A 19,242-nucleotide genomic window follows, 5' to 3' on the forward strand; every position below is an offset into this window, starting at 1 on the left:
TAACTCATTAAGAAACGCATTGTTCACATCCAACTGTTCTAGAGGCCACTGATAAGTAACAGCAAGAGTAAGAAGAATTCTGATTGTAATAGGCTTGACCACAGGAGAGAAAGTTTCAGTATAGTCTACACCAGGTTGTTGATGAAACCCTTTAGCTACAAGCCTAGCTTTATACCTATTTAGAGACCCATCAGCATTCTCTTTTACTCTGAACACCCATTTGCAACCAATAGCACGTTTATTAGGAGGAAGAGAGACCAAAGACCATGTTCCTAGCTTGATTAGAGCATCATATTCCTCCTGCATTGCCTCTTTCCAAACAGGATCATTAAGAGCTTCTTTTACAATTGTAGGTTCAGTTTGAACCAAGAGAGCTCTGAGAATTTCTCTATAGGAACTATGGATTTATCAATTCCTGATTTGGATCTTGTGACCATAGGGTGAGTTGGTACTAAAGCAGAGTTGTTATGTGTGTGGTTAGTAGACTCTGGACTAGATGACTCAAGGAGACTGTGAGATGTGAGGGATAATTGACTGAAAGGAGACATTATTTGTGTGTTTGTAGAGTAAGTAGGGACATGAGTATGTAAAGAGTTTGAGAAAACAGGGGAGGGTGACACATCTTGAGCAGAGGATAAAGGAGACATATGAGGAGAGGTGACTCTAGGGATAAACTCATGAGTAATGGATGTGGTTGATTCAGGAAACTCCTTTTTGGAACTGTTTGGTATGATTGAGACAGAGGCATAGGGAAAAATATTTTCATTGAAGACAACATCCTTTGAAATATAAAGTCTACCCTCTTTTGACAAACACTTGTAACCCTTGTGCATAGAGGAATATCCCAGGAATGTGCATTGAGATGACCTTAACTGTAATTTGTGGTTGTTGTAGGGTCTTAACAAGGGAAAACATGCACAACCAAAAACCTTTAGAAATGTGTAATCAGGTTTTGTATTGTACAGAAGAAAATAGGGGGATGTATTTTTGAGAGAAGGAGTGGGTAATCTATTTATAAGATATACAGCAGTGGTAAAGGCATACTCCCAGAAGGTTAGAGGTAGATTAGCATGAGTTAATAAAGCTAACCCTGTTTCCACAATATGTCTATGTTTTCTTCCAACAGTCCCTTGTTGATGGTGAGTATGAGGACAAGATACTCTATGATTAATGCCCAAAGAGGTGAGATATTTGGTAAAGGTTCTGAATTCCCCACCCCAATCACTCTGAACAGCCTTAACAGTTTTATTAAATTGAGTATTAACCAATTTAAGAAAATGCTGAAAGACATGAAGAGTAGTTGATTTTTGTTTGAGTAAATATATCAAAGTATGTCTAGTATGAGCATCTACTATGGAGAAGTAGTATCTAAAACCTGAATCAGAACACATAGGAGAGGGACCCCATAGATCAACATACAAAAGGTCAAAAGAATCAGTATAAGTGTTTGTGGAAGGTAGAGATGGTATTTTGTGAGCTTTGGCACAACAACAAGCAAAGCAAAAATCTGAATCAGTGTTATTTATTGGAGACAGATTACAACTGGTCAATACATTTTTGACAATAGCTTTGTGAGCATGACCTAGTCTATAATCCTAGTCTATAATGCCATAAAAGAAAAGGATTAGACTTAGTGTTGATAGTAGTTGAAGTTAATGCTGAAGCATTATGAGAAGTAGGACCAGCAGAGAACTTTGTTTGGACTGACTTAGGAATAAGACTTGGAAATGCATAGAGACCCTCTGAAGTGAGAGACCCTTGGAGCAAAACCTCATCAGTATCCTGTGATTTAACAAGACAATAGTTAGGATGAAATTCGAAATAACAACAATTATCTTTGGCAAACTGAGAGACACTCATTAAGTTCTTTGTGATAGTAGGAACAAGAAGAAGATTTTGTAATGAGAGACAACCCAGAGGATTTGAAGACTTAAAGTAGGTATTACCACATGAAGAAATAGAGGCTTTAGTACCATTACCCATATAGATTTGATCTGGTCCAAAGTTTTCAGTAGGTTCATGAAGCATGGTTGGATCTGCTGTAAGATGATTAGTAGCCCCTGAGTCTGGATACCACATAGAGGCTTTAGAATTGTCATGACCAGTGTGAGCATTCATTGCATATCCTTGATACTGAGCAGGAAAAACAGAGCCCTCATGATGCATATGAGAAGCATTTCTGTGATAAGTAGATGAGGAATTTCCAGGTACAGAAGAATGAGGAGCATAGTTATGAGGATGATATTGGTGAGGAGTAGTGTATTGTTTAGAAGGATGAGAATGAGATGTAGGCATGTTAGGAAAACCATAAGTTGGTCCTGATGGAGAGCCATAGAAATGAGCAGGGTTCAGAGTGCCCTGGTGACTGTCATAAGGAGCATAGTAACACCAGGACACATCATGTCCTGGTCTTCTGCAATAGTCACAAAAATAGCTGCCAGAACATGGTGAAATCCTGCCGAGGAGAATGAGCAGCAACATTAGCTGACAGAGCATCTGAAACAGACTTATTTTTATTCTTGAGCATCCTTGATTCAAAGGTGAGAAGAAACTGCTCCAAGTCGTGAATTGAAGGAGGATGAACTTGACTCTCAATTGAGGTGATAACATGATGGAAATCTTCATTCAAACCATCGAGTATACAATCAACATGCTCTTCTAACGAAATTGGAGTACCAATTGAGATTAACGAATCAGTTAGGGTTTTTACTTTGGAGAAAAATTCAGAAATATTCGATGAACCTTGAGTAAGGGATCTGAGTTGAGACCTCAATTGACGACTCCTAGCCTTAGTGTGAGAGTTACAGAACGCAAGTAACTCATTCCATAACTGCCAAGAATAAACACAACCTACAACCCTAGGGTGTAGAGTTTCAGAAATTGAATTAAGGATCCACGAGAATACAGCTTGATCTTGTTCTTCCCAAGCTGTGAATGAAGGATTCACATGACCTAATTCCCGTTCCAAATTAGTAACAAAACGCGGGGGAATCTCAGTAGATTGAACAAACCTTAAAGCACGGTTTGATTTGAGCATTGCGAGCATGAACTGACTCCACGTGAGGTAGTTCTGTTCAGTCAATTTCGCAGTTGGAACTTGCAGAGAGAAGAATGACGAATGAACACGTATTGGCGCAGCAGAATCTGAAGGAGGAGGTGGAGAAGAAGCTTCCACAGGAGGATCATTCATGGCGTTGGCCATTGGAGATGATACCATGTAAAGATATCAGAAAAAAGAAGAAGACTAGGCAGTTACAGAAGCTAGAGAGAGAGAGAAGAATAACTAACTTTTATTCAGTTAGTTTGTAATTTGTTAAACTGTTTTCTTACAGAATAAGAGCTCCTCATTTCTATTTATAGAAACTGAGGACTCAGAGAATACAGGCCACATCATCAAGGCTTAACAGCTTTGATTGATTAAAGGCAAGGCTAACAAACCTATATTCTAATATACAAGGCTAACAAACCTATATTCTAATAGCAATAGATCCCTTGCTGGAGTTGTGTTGCCAACATCACCAAAAAAACTCCTTAGGGTGGGAGGAGGTCTCCCATAAAGTGCTTCGAAAGGGGAAAATCCCTTAGAAGAGTGCTTTGAGGAGTTATACCAGTACTCCACTAATAGAAGATGGCGAAACCATTTCTCGGTTGAGAACCAGTAAAGCACCGTAGGTAAGTCTGAATGAAGCGATTAACCACCTTGGTTTGGCCATCTATTTGTGGATGGTAGTCGAGCTAAAACAGAGCTTAGTGCCAAGAAGCCGAAAAAATTCTTTCTAGAAGAAACTTACAAAGATCTTGTCCCTCTCTGAAACAATGGAGCGCGAAACCCCGTGAAGCCGAACTACTTTGGTTAAGAAACTGTGAGCCAGTGACTCTGCTGTGAACTTTGTAGGAAGGCCGATGAAATGGGCGTATTTCGAGAGCCTATCTACCACCACCCATATCACTATGTGGTCGTGGGACAGTAGTAAACTTGTAATAAAGTCCATAGAAAGATCTTCCCAAATTGCCTCTGGTATTTTGAGGGGCTGAAGCAACCCATTCGGCCTTAATGGTGAATATTTGTTGTGTTGACAGGTAATGCAGTGTTTGATGAAGTACTTGGCATCCCGATATAAACTCAGCCAATAACATGATGCCGCAATCCGAGCCATTGTCGGTTTCAACCCAGAATGGCCAGCCGTTGGTGAAGAGTGGAACTCAAACAGAATGTGTTGGCGTAAATCCGACATATCAGGTATATATATTTTGTTCTCGTACATTAAAATGCCATGTGAGAATGTGAATTTCTTTTTCATATGTGGATCTAACTCACGTTTTTTGACCAATGTTATACTGGTGGAACTACTGTAATATGCTCACAACTAATTAAGGATGGCTGGAATCAGGGAAGACAACGAGGTCAAAATGGCCACTTCATCGAGTCTTCTGGACAAGGCATCTGCCACACGGTTTGAGATATTGGTCATGTATCTGATCTCATATTGAAACCCTATCAGTTTAACTACCCATTTTTATTGTTCTAGGGTATGCAAACTCTGAGTCATGATGCCCAGTACGACATCAAAGTACGAAGCCACTAAAGGCCCAGTACGACATCAACCCCTTTAATCGGTAGTAAGTAAAATGGTATGAGGAATTTATGACCTTGTAATGAAATAAGGGTTTGTTCACATAGCCCGCTGCAAAAAATATGGGCCTCGTTAAGTGTTTTTGGAGACAAGTTACCTCCTAGGGCCTAATTGGAAATGTGAAAATGAATGAGATCCTCCACCACCGGTTCGGGGTTTGTCCCTTCTATACCCATTGCACCCTCAACTGGATCCAAAACATCAGTAAGGGAGGGATACGGAAATGGGTCCTCCAACATGAGTAGAAACTTTTTAGGTTGACACCTATGTCCTGGATGGAACTTTTCGTCACAGTGATAACACAACCCTTGAGCTCGGGGATCCTGCATTTGGGCCAAGGTCTTCTTGCAGATAGGCAGAGAAGAACCTGCAGAGGTGCTTAGAGCGGAGGTGGTCGGTTTAGGGGAAATCGGCGATGCGGAATTAAACGTGGCTTTAGGAAATTTAAAAGCGGTTCTTTTAATGTTGCGGACTTTGTCCTCCACTAGTTTAGCTAGTCCTAACGCTTCAGAAATGGAGTTTGGGCGAAGAACTGCTAATTCCCAACGGATTTCTGGTAAAAGGCCGGAGATGAAACAATTAAGTATTATTTCCGGTGACATTCCCCAAATTCTGTTACACAGTTTTTCAAACTGTTTTTGATAATCAGCCAGAGATCCGTGATGTCTAAGTTTGAAAAGTTCTGCCTGGTGATTAACACAGGCAAAAGGACCAAAACGTGTTTCCAAAGCTCTAGTAAAAAAATGTCAATCAGACAGTTGAGAGTTGTTAAACATCCACTTGAACTAGCTTAATGCATCCCCTTCCATATAGAAAGCGATCATGGGCAATCATTGGTCCTGGGGGGGACCTGATAAAATTGAAAAAACTGTTCTGCTTGGAAAATCCAAGTGGTTCAGAGCCATCAAATGGTAGAAGCTAAAGTTTGGGTGGGCGGGGTGGTTGTGTTGGGTCGTGTGGTTGCTGGGGGTAAGGTACATGTATAGTGGGGTTAGTGTGAGGTGAAAATGGTTGGGTAGCTGGGTGTGGGGTATGGGGGCGTTGGAAGGGTGGTGATGTTAGGGGGTTTGGGCCGTGAGTGCCAGGGGATAGAGTTGGCAGATTCTAGCCCTTGTGAGATAAATGAGAAGAAGAAGGGTGTATAGGGGAAACGAGTAGAGGATCTGTGGGAAAAGTAGGAACAAACCGAATTTCCGCAAGTCGGTCTGTGATGTTATGGAGCACCGTTGTAATTGTAGCATGTGTAGCGTCTTGAAGCTCCTGATTTGCCTTCAATTTTTCCACCAGAATCTGTGTGACAGATTCATCCGGTTCTTTTTGTGAATTTTTGGGAGGCATGAGGAGGAAATGAAAGCACCAAAATGTTAAGAAGAAATTAATTGAGAGAGAATTTAAGTTCGAAAGGCTAAGAAAATTTACTAGATATTCATCATTCATAATCTATTAGGTTTCCTTACACTGCTTATAAGGAAGAAGGTAAAATAAACAACTGATCACAGCCATACAAGTGCATGGATCTTATAAAGGAAGAGTTTGTTATCCTAACAGAAATATTCTTTTTTTTATCACTAAATAATAAAATCTTTGTGCCAGCCTGGAGTAATCTTTGTGCATTTGAGCCTACTTATGGAGGCACTATCAGTTAGCTACATAGATCAAACTACAATAATAAATTCCATCAAAAACCAAATCTCCTAAAGGCCATTTAGATCATCAAAGTCATTTCTATGTTTCACCAAGACATTTTCTACAAGTTAATTTTTTCCTTGCTTTTTTAATTCCAAACGTCCGTAAATGCAAAGATATTTCCATGAATTAAGCAAAAGAAATTTTTTATAAGATATTAGGATGCCATAGAAGAGACAAAAACCATACAATTTATTTAATGTTTGAAAATAATTATATGTCAATATCAGTACATCTTGCATAAACCATCCGAGTAGATAACACTAGAGCCACAAAACAGCATGATGATAAGATGAATCAAATCATTCAAACTGTGAACACAAAACATCAATGCAGAAAGAGCAGAGACTACCTCATAATCAGAGGAAGTATAATCAGGATCTGACAAATCATCCCAGGAGCTAATTGCACAGTCTGAAGAGCAGGGATCTGGCTCAATTTTCACTGGTGGCTGAGGAGCACTTTCTAAAACCTGCAAACAAGACAACAAAAAATGTCAACATAATTGTAATTTGTAACATCACTAATTAAAACTTAAAATATGCAAACAGTACATTAAATACGTCAATAAAAAATCACAGAAAATTTCAGCAATATCATAAGACCCAAGATAAAAGAAGAGACAGGGAAAGAAAGGAGGTAATAAATAAAGCCATAGAGAACAACTCATTGTTTCTGCCAAGAAAATAGCAAAGGAAATTCAAGCATTATTGGCACACATGGACATGTAATATTGGCTATTTCTGTTCTGTGTTTACACTTTCCATGACCTACAGCTTTTGTGACAGTATTCTTCGACTTGAATTCTTAATGTCACCATTTACCACAAAGCCCACTAATCATTCATTGAAGTGGTAAACTATCATTTCATTGATACAATAAGATATATGTGAAGTATTATCGTGGTTGTATTATGGCACAGATGTATTTAAAGAAAGTTCAAAATTTACCATTCCAGTTTAAAATTCCCTTATGGCCATTTTTAGGGTTATAAAGCTTCTGATCTAAAATCCCAACCTACATCTTAGGCAACTCAAGACACAAATTGGTAGAAGTCAAATGGTGATCATTTCCAGAGTTTCTTTGTGACACAATCCCATGACCCTTTTTACAGAATTTTTTTATTTAAGGGAATAGAGAAGGTTTGGAAAATAAAATCCTATTCCATTACTAAAAAATAAAGAAAAGTTAAGAAGCTTATTAATACAATAATGCTCTCCAGTCCCTATGCAATCTGCATATTTTTAAGGGGGGCTCACTTAAAGAAACAATTGAGTAAGGGCTGCACACCATAAAAACAGTCCCTAAGTCACACCCCACAACAGATCCAAAGACAGTAAACATAACTTTTAACTTTTAATAGAAGCTTAAATATAATGTTTTCTATTAAGGTTGCATACATCTATCCTCCCCAGACCCCACTAGGTAGGAACCTTGTGCCAGTGTTTTAAACTGTAGTTGCAGTCGCGATCGCGGTAAAAGTTGCAGTTACTACGATTACGGTCATTGCAGCCGTTGCGAACCGGATTGTTGTCGTTGCGGTGTGAATTATTATGACCAAAAAAATATTTTTGAATTTGATGCGACCTAGTGCGGTTGCATTACAGTCCGATGCGGTTGCATTGTGGCCCGATGTGATTGCATCATCGTGATTTGGAGTCACACTGTAATTACAGTATGATGCAGTTGCGACGGTCACTGCAACTACAATATTGCGACTGCATCAAGTGATGCGGTCCACAATTTAAAACACTGCCTTGTGCACTTGACCGCCCCTTTTTTAGTGGATGTTACTACTTCAAAAGGCTTCGTTCCTACCATTGGGTCTGGGACCCAAGTTTAAGGACGGATCTGTCCTTAGGGGTGAATCCAAGGCTTTTTCTACGAGGCCTAGATAGGAGCCCCAACACCTTGAAGTCTGGCTCATAGGTTGTTCCGATCAAACTCGGATTGAGCAAACCTGGGATTGTTACCCAACTTGAGAACAAGGCATGACCATGATGATAAATGCAGGTGCAAGGTACCAAATCGTAGACCCCTGGATATGTAGGATGCGGAAACATGATTCGAGGGACCCACAATTAATGGTTTCTGGACCACGGTCAGGTTTAGTACACCCATGCATCATGTGCAAGTAGAACATTCTCATATTCGGCTTTTCATTACACACACATCACACACACCCAATGATTCTGAGAGTTACCCAACCACCAGATTATTCTCCTAGAATAACTCTAGTGACCACGTCCTACAATAAAAATATGGTGGCAAATAAATGACACATTTGATATTGATAACACTGGTATCTTGAATTGTAAGAAGATAGAATTAGAATTGAAAGAAAAAGCCTCTAAACCAGAATCAATTTGATTCTGCTAGGGTTCTAATTAAGAATTTTATTAGATTGAAGAAGAAGTTTACAATAGCGTAGGTTACAAGGTTTCCTCGCGCATTTTTCTCACTGATTCCACAATCAGTTTGCTCTGCACTTTCTAGCTGCCTTTCCCTCCACTCTAATGTTCTATTTATGGACAAATCCTGACTGACAATTAACTGTCTAGGGGCATAGCTATAATTTTGCTATCCCTTAGCCAAATTCCCCTTTTTCCTCTCTTATACATGTTCTTAATAATAGGCTTTGGCCTATCAATACCCCCCATCAACATTTTTTCTATGCTTACCTGGTTGTTGTTTCATGAGGTTTCTATGCTTATCTGGTTGTTGTTTCATGAGGTTTTGAGCCCTAAGAAGATTATGTTTTAACTCATCTAAAACTGCATCTCTTTGGCTACGCAAGTTGCTCACCTCCTCCACTTTTATTTGAATAGCCCCTGCTCTCAACAATGTAGGAGCTTCTCTGCCAAACAATGCTCTGAAAGGAGTCATCTTAGCATAACCATTGTAGTTGGTATTAAACCAGAATTCTGCCCAATGCAACCAATTCAACCATTGTTTAGGCCTTGGGCTCACAAAACACCTTAGGTAGGTCTCTAGGCACCTATATGTGGATGGTAAGATGTGCTAAATTTCAACATAGTTCCAGATACCCTAAACAATTCCTTCCAAAATTGGCTTAGAAACAGAGGGTCCCTATTAGAGACTATGGATGAGGGAAAACCATGTAACTTGACCACCCCTTTTAGGAAAACAGAGGCCACATCCTTGGCTGAATAAGGGTGACCTAGAGCAAAAACATGCATATACTTGGTGAGCCTATCCACAACAACAAAAATAGTGTCTTTCCCCTTACCTTAGGTAACCCTCCTATGAAGTCCATGGACACATTCATCCATACTTGTTGAGGCAATGGCAAAGGTTGCATCAACCCTGATAGGGCCATGGTGGAATACTTATTTCTTTGGCATACCTCACACTCTTCTACATAGCCCTTTATATCTGATTTCATCCCTTCCCAAAACAAAAAACTAGCAATCTTTTTGTAGGTTCTGAAGTGTCTAGAATGTCCCCCATTGGTGTCTCATGGCATTCAGCCATGATGATAAGTATCCTATTAGAACCCTTGGGCAACACCAACCTTCCCTTGTAATAAAGTACCCCATTTCTCAATTCATAATGACGGTGAGCCCTTGGGGAGATTACCAGTTCCTGGATGAGCCTCTTCCATTTGGGATCCTGTTGTAAATCTTCACTCCAGGAGTCCACCTCCTCACTAGATAGAATAGAAATGGTTGAATACATTAGTTTCCTTGAGAGAGCATCTGCTACTGAATTCTCATGCCCTAGCTTGTATTGTATCTCAAAGTCTAGACCCACCAATTTTACTGCCCACTTGAACTGTTCCTCAGTAAACAACCTCTACTCAGTTAAGAACTTCAAACTCTTTTCATCTATTTTAATGACAAAGTGCCTACCCATCAAGTAGTGTCTCCATTTCTGGGTTGCTTGAACCAAAGTCATAAGCTCTCTTTCATAAACAGACTTTTGCTGAGCCCTTGGTGATAGTCCCTTGCTCCAAAAGGCTAAAGGTCTTCTACTCTGCATCAAGACTGCCCCTAACCCCATACTGGAAGCATCTATCTCCACCACAAATTCTTCAGTAAAATCAGGTATGGCAAGCAAAGGCAATTCTACCATGGTTGACTTCAATTTCTCAAAAGCCTGGGTAGAATCCTGAGTCCAGCTAAAAGCATCTTTCTTGAGTAACTCAATAAGTGGTTTTCCAATTTTTCCATAATCCTTGACAAACCTTCTATAATAACTTATCAAACCCAGAAATCCCCTTAACCCCTTAATACTGGTAGGTTGAGGCCAATTCTTCATATCTTCCACCTTGGTTGAATCAGCAGCTACTTTATTCCCAGAGATGATATGCCTCAAATACTCAATACTTTGCTGGCCAAAATTACACTTCTTTTGGTTGGCTTTTAGTGAGTGTTGAGTCAATAGGGCTAGTATGGTGTGTAGGTGTTGTACATGAGTGGTTAGGTCAAGACTATACACCAAGATGTCATCAAAGAAGACTAAGGTGAATTTCGTCAAATAAGGCCTCAATATGTCATTCATTAGGGTTGAAATGTAGAAGGGGCATTAGTCAACCCAAAGGGCATGACCAAAAACTCATAATGCCCTCATGAGTCCTAAGAGCAGTCTTAGCTATATCCTCTTCTCTCATTCTGATTTGATGATACCTCGACTTGAGGTCCAGTTTGGAGAAGATTTGTGCCCTCCCAATCTCATCCAGCAATTCTTCAACCAGTGGTATAAAGAATTTGTTTGGGATGGTGACCTTATTAAGGGCCCTATAATCAACACAGAGCCTCCATCCCCATCATTTTTCTTTACCAAGATAATAGGACTGGAGTATGGGCTTATGTTGGGTCTAATAACTCCAGCCTTTAACATCTCAGCAATCAATATCTTTATCTCTGCCTTCAGGTAATAGGGACACTTGTAGGGTCTTATGTTGGGTACCTCTACACCTTCCTTTAGGTGAATTGCATGATCCTGCCTTCTAGGGGATGGTAGGCCTTGGGGGTCTTGAAATACCTCTTGCTATTGTTGTAGCACTCCTTGCAACTCATCTAGCACCACCTCATGACTTAACAGAGGGCTTTAGGTCACATTTAATTACCAAACTTTCTCCCTCTTTTATCAAAATCTACATAAGAGCTCCTAAGGACAATTTAGTCAGGTTAAAGCAAGGTTCCCCACCAATGTGATTGTGGAGTCTCCTTTTCTAACATTCAGGGTGATCTTGCCAAAGTCTGCCCTGATTTCTCCCAACCCTGCTAACCAGCCAATCCCTAGGACCAGATCTACCCCCTTCAACCCAAACAAGTAGAACTCTTGAACCACATCTAAGCCTAGGAGGTTCAAACTGAGCTAAGCACACTTACCTTTACATCTGATCCAGTGTCCATCACCCAATTCCACTACATAGGCCTGGGTTTCTTCCACCCTCAATTGCAACCTATCCACCAAATCTATCAGAACTGTTGGGATGCTTGAAATACGTTATTATATGAAGTCACACATTGACTAGAATTAGAATAGAGTAGAATATCAATGTTATATATTGGACTCAAGTCCCTTGTTATAATGTGCACCAGATATAAACACCAAATAGAAACACCCTATGGGCAGGTGGGCCCATGGGTGTACTAGGGTTTGTAATCCTTATTCTCTAATAATATTATCTTGGTAGCCGCTCAGCGCTTCCGGGGATGTAGGCACAATTGCTCAAACCTCGTTAACAAATTCTCTTGTTTCTTCTCTTCTATTTATTCTATGTCTTTATTTGATTACTTGTGGCCAACATTGCGCAACGGTCGCTTCCGCTGCACCAACAATTGGTATCAGAGTCAATTGGTAGATGGCTCTTAACCTAGACGTCAGATAATAGCTAAAGAGGGTGAAGGCGTGATGGCTAAACAAGGTGCGTCAAAGGTAATGGCAAAGATAGAGTAGATGAGTTGAAGGAGAAAGAAACATGACGGAACTGTGGCGTGGGCGATGTATGTATTGATCCAGAATCCCATAAGTTCATGTATTGGGTTAGGATCAAGGTGGAGATAGGTACTCACGTGTTGAGTTTGACTCAGAGACGAATGCTGACATCATCTCTAGATATTGAGAGAATGTTCCCATTTGAGATGGGAAGTGGAATATCCTAATGGCGTGTTTGAGACGTCATAGTGAAAGATGTTAATTGTTAGCAGATCCACAAAAGCAAAGAGGCGCTGACTGACTTTGATGTAGAGTGTAAAATGGGCATTGACTTTGATGCAAATTGTAACACGAGCATTGGTAGAGATGTAGGGGTGTGACATGGGCATTGACTTGGATGCAAGAGTGTGACACAAACATTAGTTAGTATTGACGCAAGGTGTGTGTTGTGGGTATACTCCTTATGGTGGAGTATGATAGTTCTTTTGAACTAGGATTGTCGGAGTAGACAATGGTGGTAGTGGTTGAGGCTTTCCAAGGAAGCTCTAAGGTTCAGTTTGACCGAGTATTGAAGAGGACGATTGTTGGTGAACTTTTGTGTAGAGATTCCAATATATCGAAAGACTTTCTAGCTATAGGTGGCTAAGCGGCATGTTCCATTTGATGGCGGTACAGAAAGCTGCACTACAACTTTGGAGAGCTAGGCTCTTGGTACCATCGTCAAGGATACTCAAAAGGTCTATACTGTAGGGGAGCAGTTAAAGAGAATTATACATTGGACAAGGTAGAGTTATATATTCGTTAAGGTGGATATTCTTGTGTAGATTTCCTAAGGAGCGAGATATCCGTCTATTTCAATCAAGGTGACGATTGTTGGGGATGTTTGAAATATGTTATTATATGAAGTCCCGCATTGCCTAGAATTAGAATAGAGTAGAGTATCAATATTATATATTGAACTCGGGTCTCTTGTTATAATGTGCACTAGATATAAGCACTTAATAGAAACACTCTATGGGTAGGTGGGCTCATGGGTGTGCTAGGGTTTGCAATCCTTATTCTCTTATAATATCTTGGTATCTGTTTAGCGCTCCCGGGGACGTAGGCACAATTGGCTGAACCTCGTTACCAAATTTTCTTGTTTCTTCCTATTTATTCTATGCCTTTTATTTGATTGCTTGTGACAAACGTTGCGCAACGATCGCTTCCGCTGCACCAACAAGAACCACAACTGGTTTATTCCTTAAGACACTCCTTATCTTCCGTGACTTAATAGAGGTGAGTCCCTTCATCGAGTAAAGGGATAGTTGCAGGGAATTAATGACTTCTTGCTCTTCTCCCATTTCCAACTCTCCTTCACCATCATCCTCTTCAGCAAGGATTATCATCCTTAGTTGCCTATTTTTGCAGGTGTTCCCTAGTGAAGGGCTCATCACACCTAAAACATAGACCTTTTTTCCCTTTTTTCTTTCATTTCTACACTTGTGAGCCTTTTATAATCCCCTCTGCCCTTGGAACCTTCAGTATCTTGGGTAGTCTTAGTGCTACCAGTTGCACTTCCCACCACTGATCCTTCTCTTTTGTTATTACTAGTAGCAGGATTTCCCACAGATACTACTATGCTAAAAGAATGCCCCCTGTAAGGCACCCCAAACCTAGTAGGGGTATAATTGGTTCTCCTACTCATTATTACATTCTTTTGTTCAATTAGAATAGCTTTTTGGATTATCTCAGGCAAGGTTCCTAATTCATACAACTTCACCTCAATCCTTATTTCCTCCCTCAATCCATTTAAGAAAATACCTCTAACCAAATCCTTATTGACTTCTTGCAAGGTCCCAACATATTTTTCAAATTCTTCAACATATACTTCTTGTTTTAAAGCTAACAACAATTTTGAAGGATTTTGTGCCATAGAGGGTTGAAATCGTCTTACCACAGCCAACTTGAAGCCGTTCCAAGATGGGGATGGATTGCAACGCTCCCGCCACTAGAACTAACTGAGTGCCTTACCTTCGAGGGCCACCAAGGTAACTTGCACCCTTTCCTCCTCTATCACTGTGCGCAAACTAAAATACCTCTCCAACCTTTGCACCCATCCATACGCATCCTCTCCCATGAAGATAGGAATCTCCATTTTGCGCCATTTGTCCTGAACTGAACGAGTTTTGTGACTTTCTACTTCTTCCTCGTTCTAGCTTCCAACTCCCACAGATTCACTTCCCATAGAAATGCCTAACTTCGTTGCAATTGCCTCAAGAAGATTCTCAATTTTTCTAGTTCGTGGCTCATTGAGCTCGAGGTGTAACCGTATTTCTTTGTGTTCTTGCCTCATCTCGTCTCTTTCTAGCATCCAGCTATTTTTCTCCTTGGCCATTCTTCGCGTGGATACCATGCGCAACCTACGACGACGTGGTGGTTCTCACTTCCCTCAAGCACCAGAACGGTGCTCTGATACCAGTGATAACATTGGTATCTTGAATTGTAAGAATATAGAAGAAGAATTGAAAGGAAAAACCCCTAAACCAGAATCAATTTCATTTTGCTAGGGTTCTAAGTAAGAATTTCATTAGATTGAAGAAGAAGCTTACAATAGCGTAGGTTACAAGGTTTCGTCGAGCCTTTTTCCCACTGATTCCACAATCAGTTCACTCTACACTTTCTAACTGCCTTTCCCTCAACTCTAATGTTCTATTTAAGGACAAATCCTAACTAACAATTAATTGTCTAGGGGCATAGCTGTAATTTTGCTATCCTTTAGCCAAACTCCCATTTTTCCTCTCTTATACACGTTCTTAATAATAGGGCTTGGCCTATCAAATATAGATGTGTAGAATTGTGAACATATCTGCAGTTCATCACTCCACAACCCAAGTGAATCCTGAGTTCTATGACCAAGGGTGTGGACTAGTTGGGCAAAAGATAAATTAACAGTTGCCGAAGGAAACTAGCAATGATTCACAATTCATTGCAAATTTTAATAATATGGGTAACACAGATACAAAATATGTCACTGATTCCACAAAGCAGAACTGTATCTAAAATTTAGGAAATATGAGGTGAGACAGTTACAGCATAGCGAAGATATAAGATATTGGTTAATGGCATAGCATGACAAGAGTTCCTTGAGACATGGTCAAGACACAAAGCAATATCAGCTCACCGAGTACGTGAGAAGTTCTTCAAGTAGTTTATCTTCATTTTCCTCACCTGCGTGTTCATCAGAGGAATATCATCTGTAAACTTTATTGATCAAACTCAATTCATAAATGGAGTAAAGCAGTGCTTTTACCATGCTCTTGAATCACTTTGCAAACCATTTCTATAGGAAATCCCATACCAACAAAGTGATCACATAGCTTGGAGCTAGATGAGCTTGCCTTAAGAGAGAAAAAGGAATTAAACATTAGTGACTAGTAAGAAAACATCCATTACCTTTGCAGAGTCCTGTCTCTGAATGCATGTTCCTTAGGGATAAAATGCATTCATAGATAAGGTACTTGAATAAACCATCAATATTTAGTGACAATAATCAAGCATAAAAATGCAGTTTTTCAATTAATGAAACAGAATAAATAAAACTTCCATATTTTGACGTGCAGAATCAGGTACAAGAAGTAACAGATATCAAAAGAAAAATAACGGCATAAAAGAATTTTAATAATACAACTTATATTTATATTAGAATATTCCGCTTTAGCCTTAAAATATTAAACCAGATATACTATGGTTTACCCAAAAGGGGAAGGAGGGATGCAAAATCAATAATTAAGTCTGTATGAAAGCTATAGAAAAGAAGGAACTTGATTTATGAAGAAATTAGCTATATGTAAAAAAAAGTATAAATTACACAAAATCTGAACGGTAAATACATATTGTATATATAAAACTAAGATCTCAACTCTCAAAGCTTTTCTTTTTTGCATTGCTAGCAAAGTTTGTTAGTTGGATTCCTACCACTCATAGCAAATCACATCAGTAACATTAGAAATGAGACAATGCAAAACAAAATTATACTTCTGTTGCCTTTCGTCTTAGGAGACGATTATACATGCAAAAGACAGTGTATTTGGTTTATCTTTTTACTTTCAGGATTCTTTAATGTCCCATCCATACTCTATGTAATTGGTCCTCTAATCCGATTTCTTAATATTCAACAGCACATAAGGATAACCTCTTACAAAAGAAAAGTGCCTAGAGCCTGACCTCACCAAACCCCGCAGTAGCTTCCCTATTAGGAACAACAGTTAAACATGACGATGAAGAGTGAAAATTCTCAATTTCAAGCTCATCTTCAGTGTTCCAATCAAAATTGTCATTCTCCACACCAGAATCACCCTGTAATCGTTGTTATACTGATACATCAGAAAGAGAAGCAAAAAGTGGAGTTGCAAAAAAGGAAAACATGAAATTATTAAGGGAAAAAGAAAGGAGGGAAAAGAAAAGTTTTTTTTAGATCTGCATTATAATTCTCCTAAAAAGCATTACAATTGCCCTTGAAGATGAGGACCCATGGTGCAAAAACTATATACAAATACATAGCTGTAAATTTGAAATAAAATACAAAACATACCATCTTCTATCCCTCAGCTTTGCAAAGAAACAGATCTTCAGGCTGCACAAGCACAAAAGGAATAACAGTCACAGTCTAACCAAGCTATCCAACAGGCTTCATATGCTCAACTCAATAATAACTCAACTATACCTAAGATGATTCAAGAAAAACTCCAAACAGAAAATTCCCAAAGGAAGCAGCTACTAGGCAAAGTGAAAAAATTGAACTGGTCTTTTGATCATTATTTGAAACTCAAGAAGTAAATAGCAAATGACCTAACGCTTAAAGGACTTCTTTATGCATTTCAGCCTTGAAATTTAAGAACTACAACCAATGAACCAAGTATTCTTCACTAGGTGGAATCAGGTGCATAAATCAGAAACGCTATAATGTCATGTCAAATTCATGTTTATAGACAAGTTATTTAGGATCCGTTTGCGAATTGGGTTTTGGAGAGGAAAGAAAGGAAAGACTTCAAAGTCATATCACAAGTGTATTTCATAACTTTGAAGCCTTCATTTTCCCTTTCATCCCCTCCAAAACATAACTCGCAAACAGACTCTTAAGGAGTATTTGGAAGAGTTTATAAAGAGCTTGAGAATAACATACAAAAATAAACTTATGACATTCCTATAAGTTTTATCAATTAATTGAACAAACACTTAACTAAGTTGTTTATCCAAATGCACCCTTAAAGCTAAATCTTTCTGAGTGGTTTAGCTTCTAATTTTTCAAGGTTTCCCTCTACCTCTAACAACAGGGTAGTACTCTCTATTTGACATAATCTCCTTATTCACACTTCTACAAGTTTATTCCACATACACTCAAATCACTTAAGGTGAGATTTTATCATTTTTTCCTACAATAGGTGTTCCCTAAAAAGTTTGAAGAAGCCTTCACTCTTAATCATATATTATCTAATGTGTCTACTCACACAACACAACATTTTCATTTCTGCTACGATATTACTATCACTCAAACACAACTAGAGATGATGCATTAGCACTAGTATAGGTAAAAAAATAAACAAATTTTGCAAATTTTTCTAGCAAAACTCACAACAATAAATTTTTATTTAGCTACATGTATCCATGAGGCAATCTTATTAAGTCGAGAATATTTACAAGTATAGTGAGACTAACTCTGTAAGCAAAGGTTTTCTCATGCTTAAAATTCAAAGTCAAGTCTTACTTTAGGAGAATAACAAACATTTTTATAAGAATAACAAACTATGATCTAAGAGCAAGCAAACCAAGAAATGAATAAACAAATAAACACCTTTTTATAAGAATAACAAACATTTTTTTAAGAGGAAAATAATTAAACAAACTAATAATATCATACAATTATAACTAGAGTATAATATCATACAATTATTTTCAATCATGATTGACTTTTCAAGAAAAATATTTCGAATGAATGGTAGATGATGCATTGATAGTGTAAAAAAATTTTACACCTAGAGTGCATACATCTTTCTCTCTTATAACTATTTAAGTGCATGTTTAATTCAGCTTAAACTTGAGATAAAGCGGCTTCTTTTTTTATGAAAAAATCATATTTGAACAAAAAAATAACCTAACTAAAAAATGAATTTAATATTTATCCACATCAGTAACCACAATAAACTCTTTGGACGAAATCTTTAGCAATAAAGTCTCTACCATTATGAGTTCCAGTCACAACCTTATAGGGAATAAAATAAAATAAGAGATATTTAGACTGGCAGCAAGTATAAACACGAGGCTAGGTGTTATAAGAGTATATTTCATAGCAAGCATTTTCTTTACTTTTCTTCACCTCCTAAAAAACGCACAATGTATAATCTAAGAAATGAAAAAGTGTACCTCTGAAATGTGGGAAAGATAGAAGCCTCGTATCCGAAACCTTCTTGACCCTCCAGTTCCAGAATCAACTCTCCCTGTATCACAATAATTCAAACAGTTACAATCACCCTCACGGATTTCATTTTCACCGCTGGTAAAGAAGAGAGAGAAAGTGGAGAGAGTGAGAGAGTTTTGAAGGAAACTGACCTAAGCTTCTGAACAAATGGTACAAACGCTTGCCTATTAATCAAGCGGGTCCACACATTACTATGGGCCTAATTGATTAGTAAGCAAGCGTTATTGACATGTGTTAATAATTATTATTATGTGTCATGTTGTTATAGGTTGGATAACATATCCACCCGATACAATTTTATTAGCACGATTCCAAAGAGGAACAATGAAGTGATGAATGAACACTGCAAATGTGCTTTCCGTACTCGCGCACTTTCTGGGTGGGGAACCCCCATTGATTGAGATATCAAAAGGATGATGATCGTGGTATCAATTAATTCTCAGCCGTTGGATCAGAATATTAGCTTTTAACAAGACTGAACGGTGATGATGTGAGCGAGTATGATACACTATCATACTCTAGAGAATGGGGTTAAGTGAAAAATGAGAATCTCACCTT

At 38.7% G+C, this 19,242-nt stretch overlaps 1 protein-coding gene across 3 annotated transcripts in view; it reads right to left on the reverse strand.

Moving 5' to 3' along the window:
• The window catches only part of LOC109336540 (DNA (cytosine-5)-methyltransferase DRM2-like), a 27,579-nt gene extending 8,765 nt beyond the window's left edge, over positions 1–18,814 (reverse strand). For 2 of the 3 annotated variants that reach the window (XM_019573204.1, XM_019573201.1), the window contains exons 1-6: positions 18,630–18,814; positions 16,801–16,842; positions 16,434–16,565; positions 15,520–15,607; positions 15,391–15,437; positions 6,673–6,792 (exon numbers count right to left, since the gene is read on the reverse strand). In XM_019573204.1, coding sequence (XP_019428749.1) covers positions 6,673–6,792; positions 15,391–15,437; positions 15,520–15,607; positions 16,434–16,565; positions 16,801–16,803 — 390 coding nt within the window. In that variant the 5' untranslated portion in view covers positions 16,804–16,842; positions 18,630–18,814. Of the gene's footprint in view, positions 1–6,672; positions 6,793–15,390; positions 15,438–15,519; positions 15,608–16,433; positions 16,566–16,800; positions 16,843–16,932; positions 17,860–18,629 lie in introns of those variants that run through there. The other variant, XM_019573203.1, reaches the window with a different exon arrangement.

This window comes from Lupinus angustifolius, chromosome LG20 (genome assembly GCF_001865875.1).
Source record: "Lupinus angustifolius cultivar Tanjil chromosome LG20, LupAngTanjil_v1.0, whole genome shotgun sequence".
Lineage (NCBI taxonomy): Eukaryota > Viridiplantae > Streptophyta > Magnoliopsida > Fabales > Fabaceae > Lupinus > Lupinus angustifolius.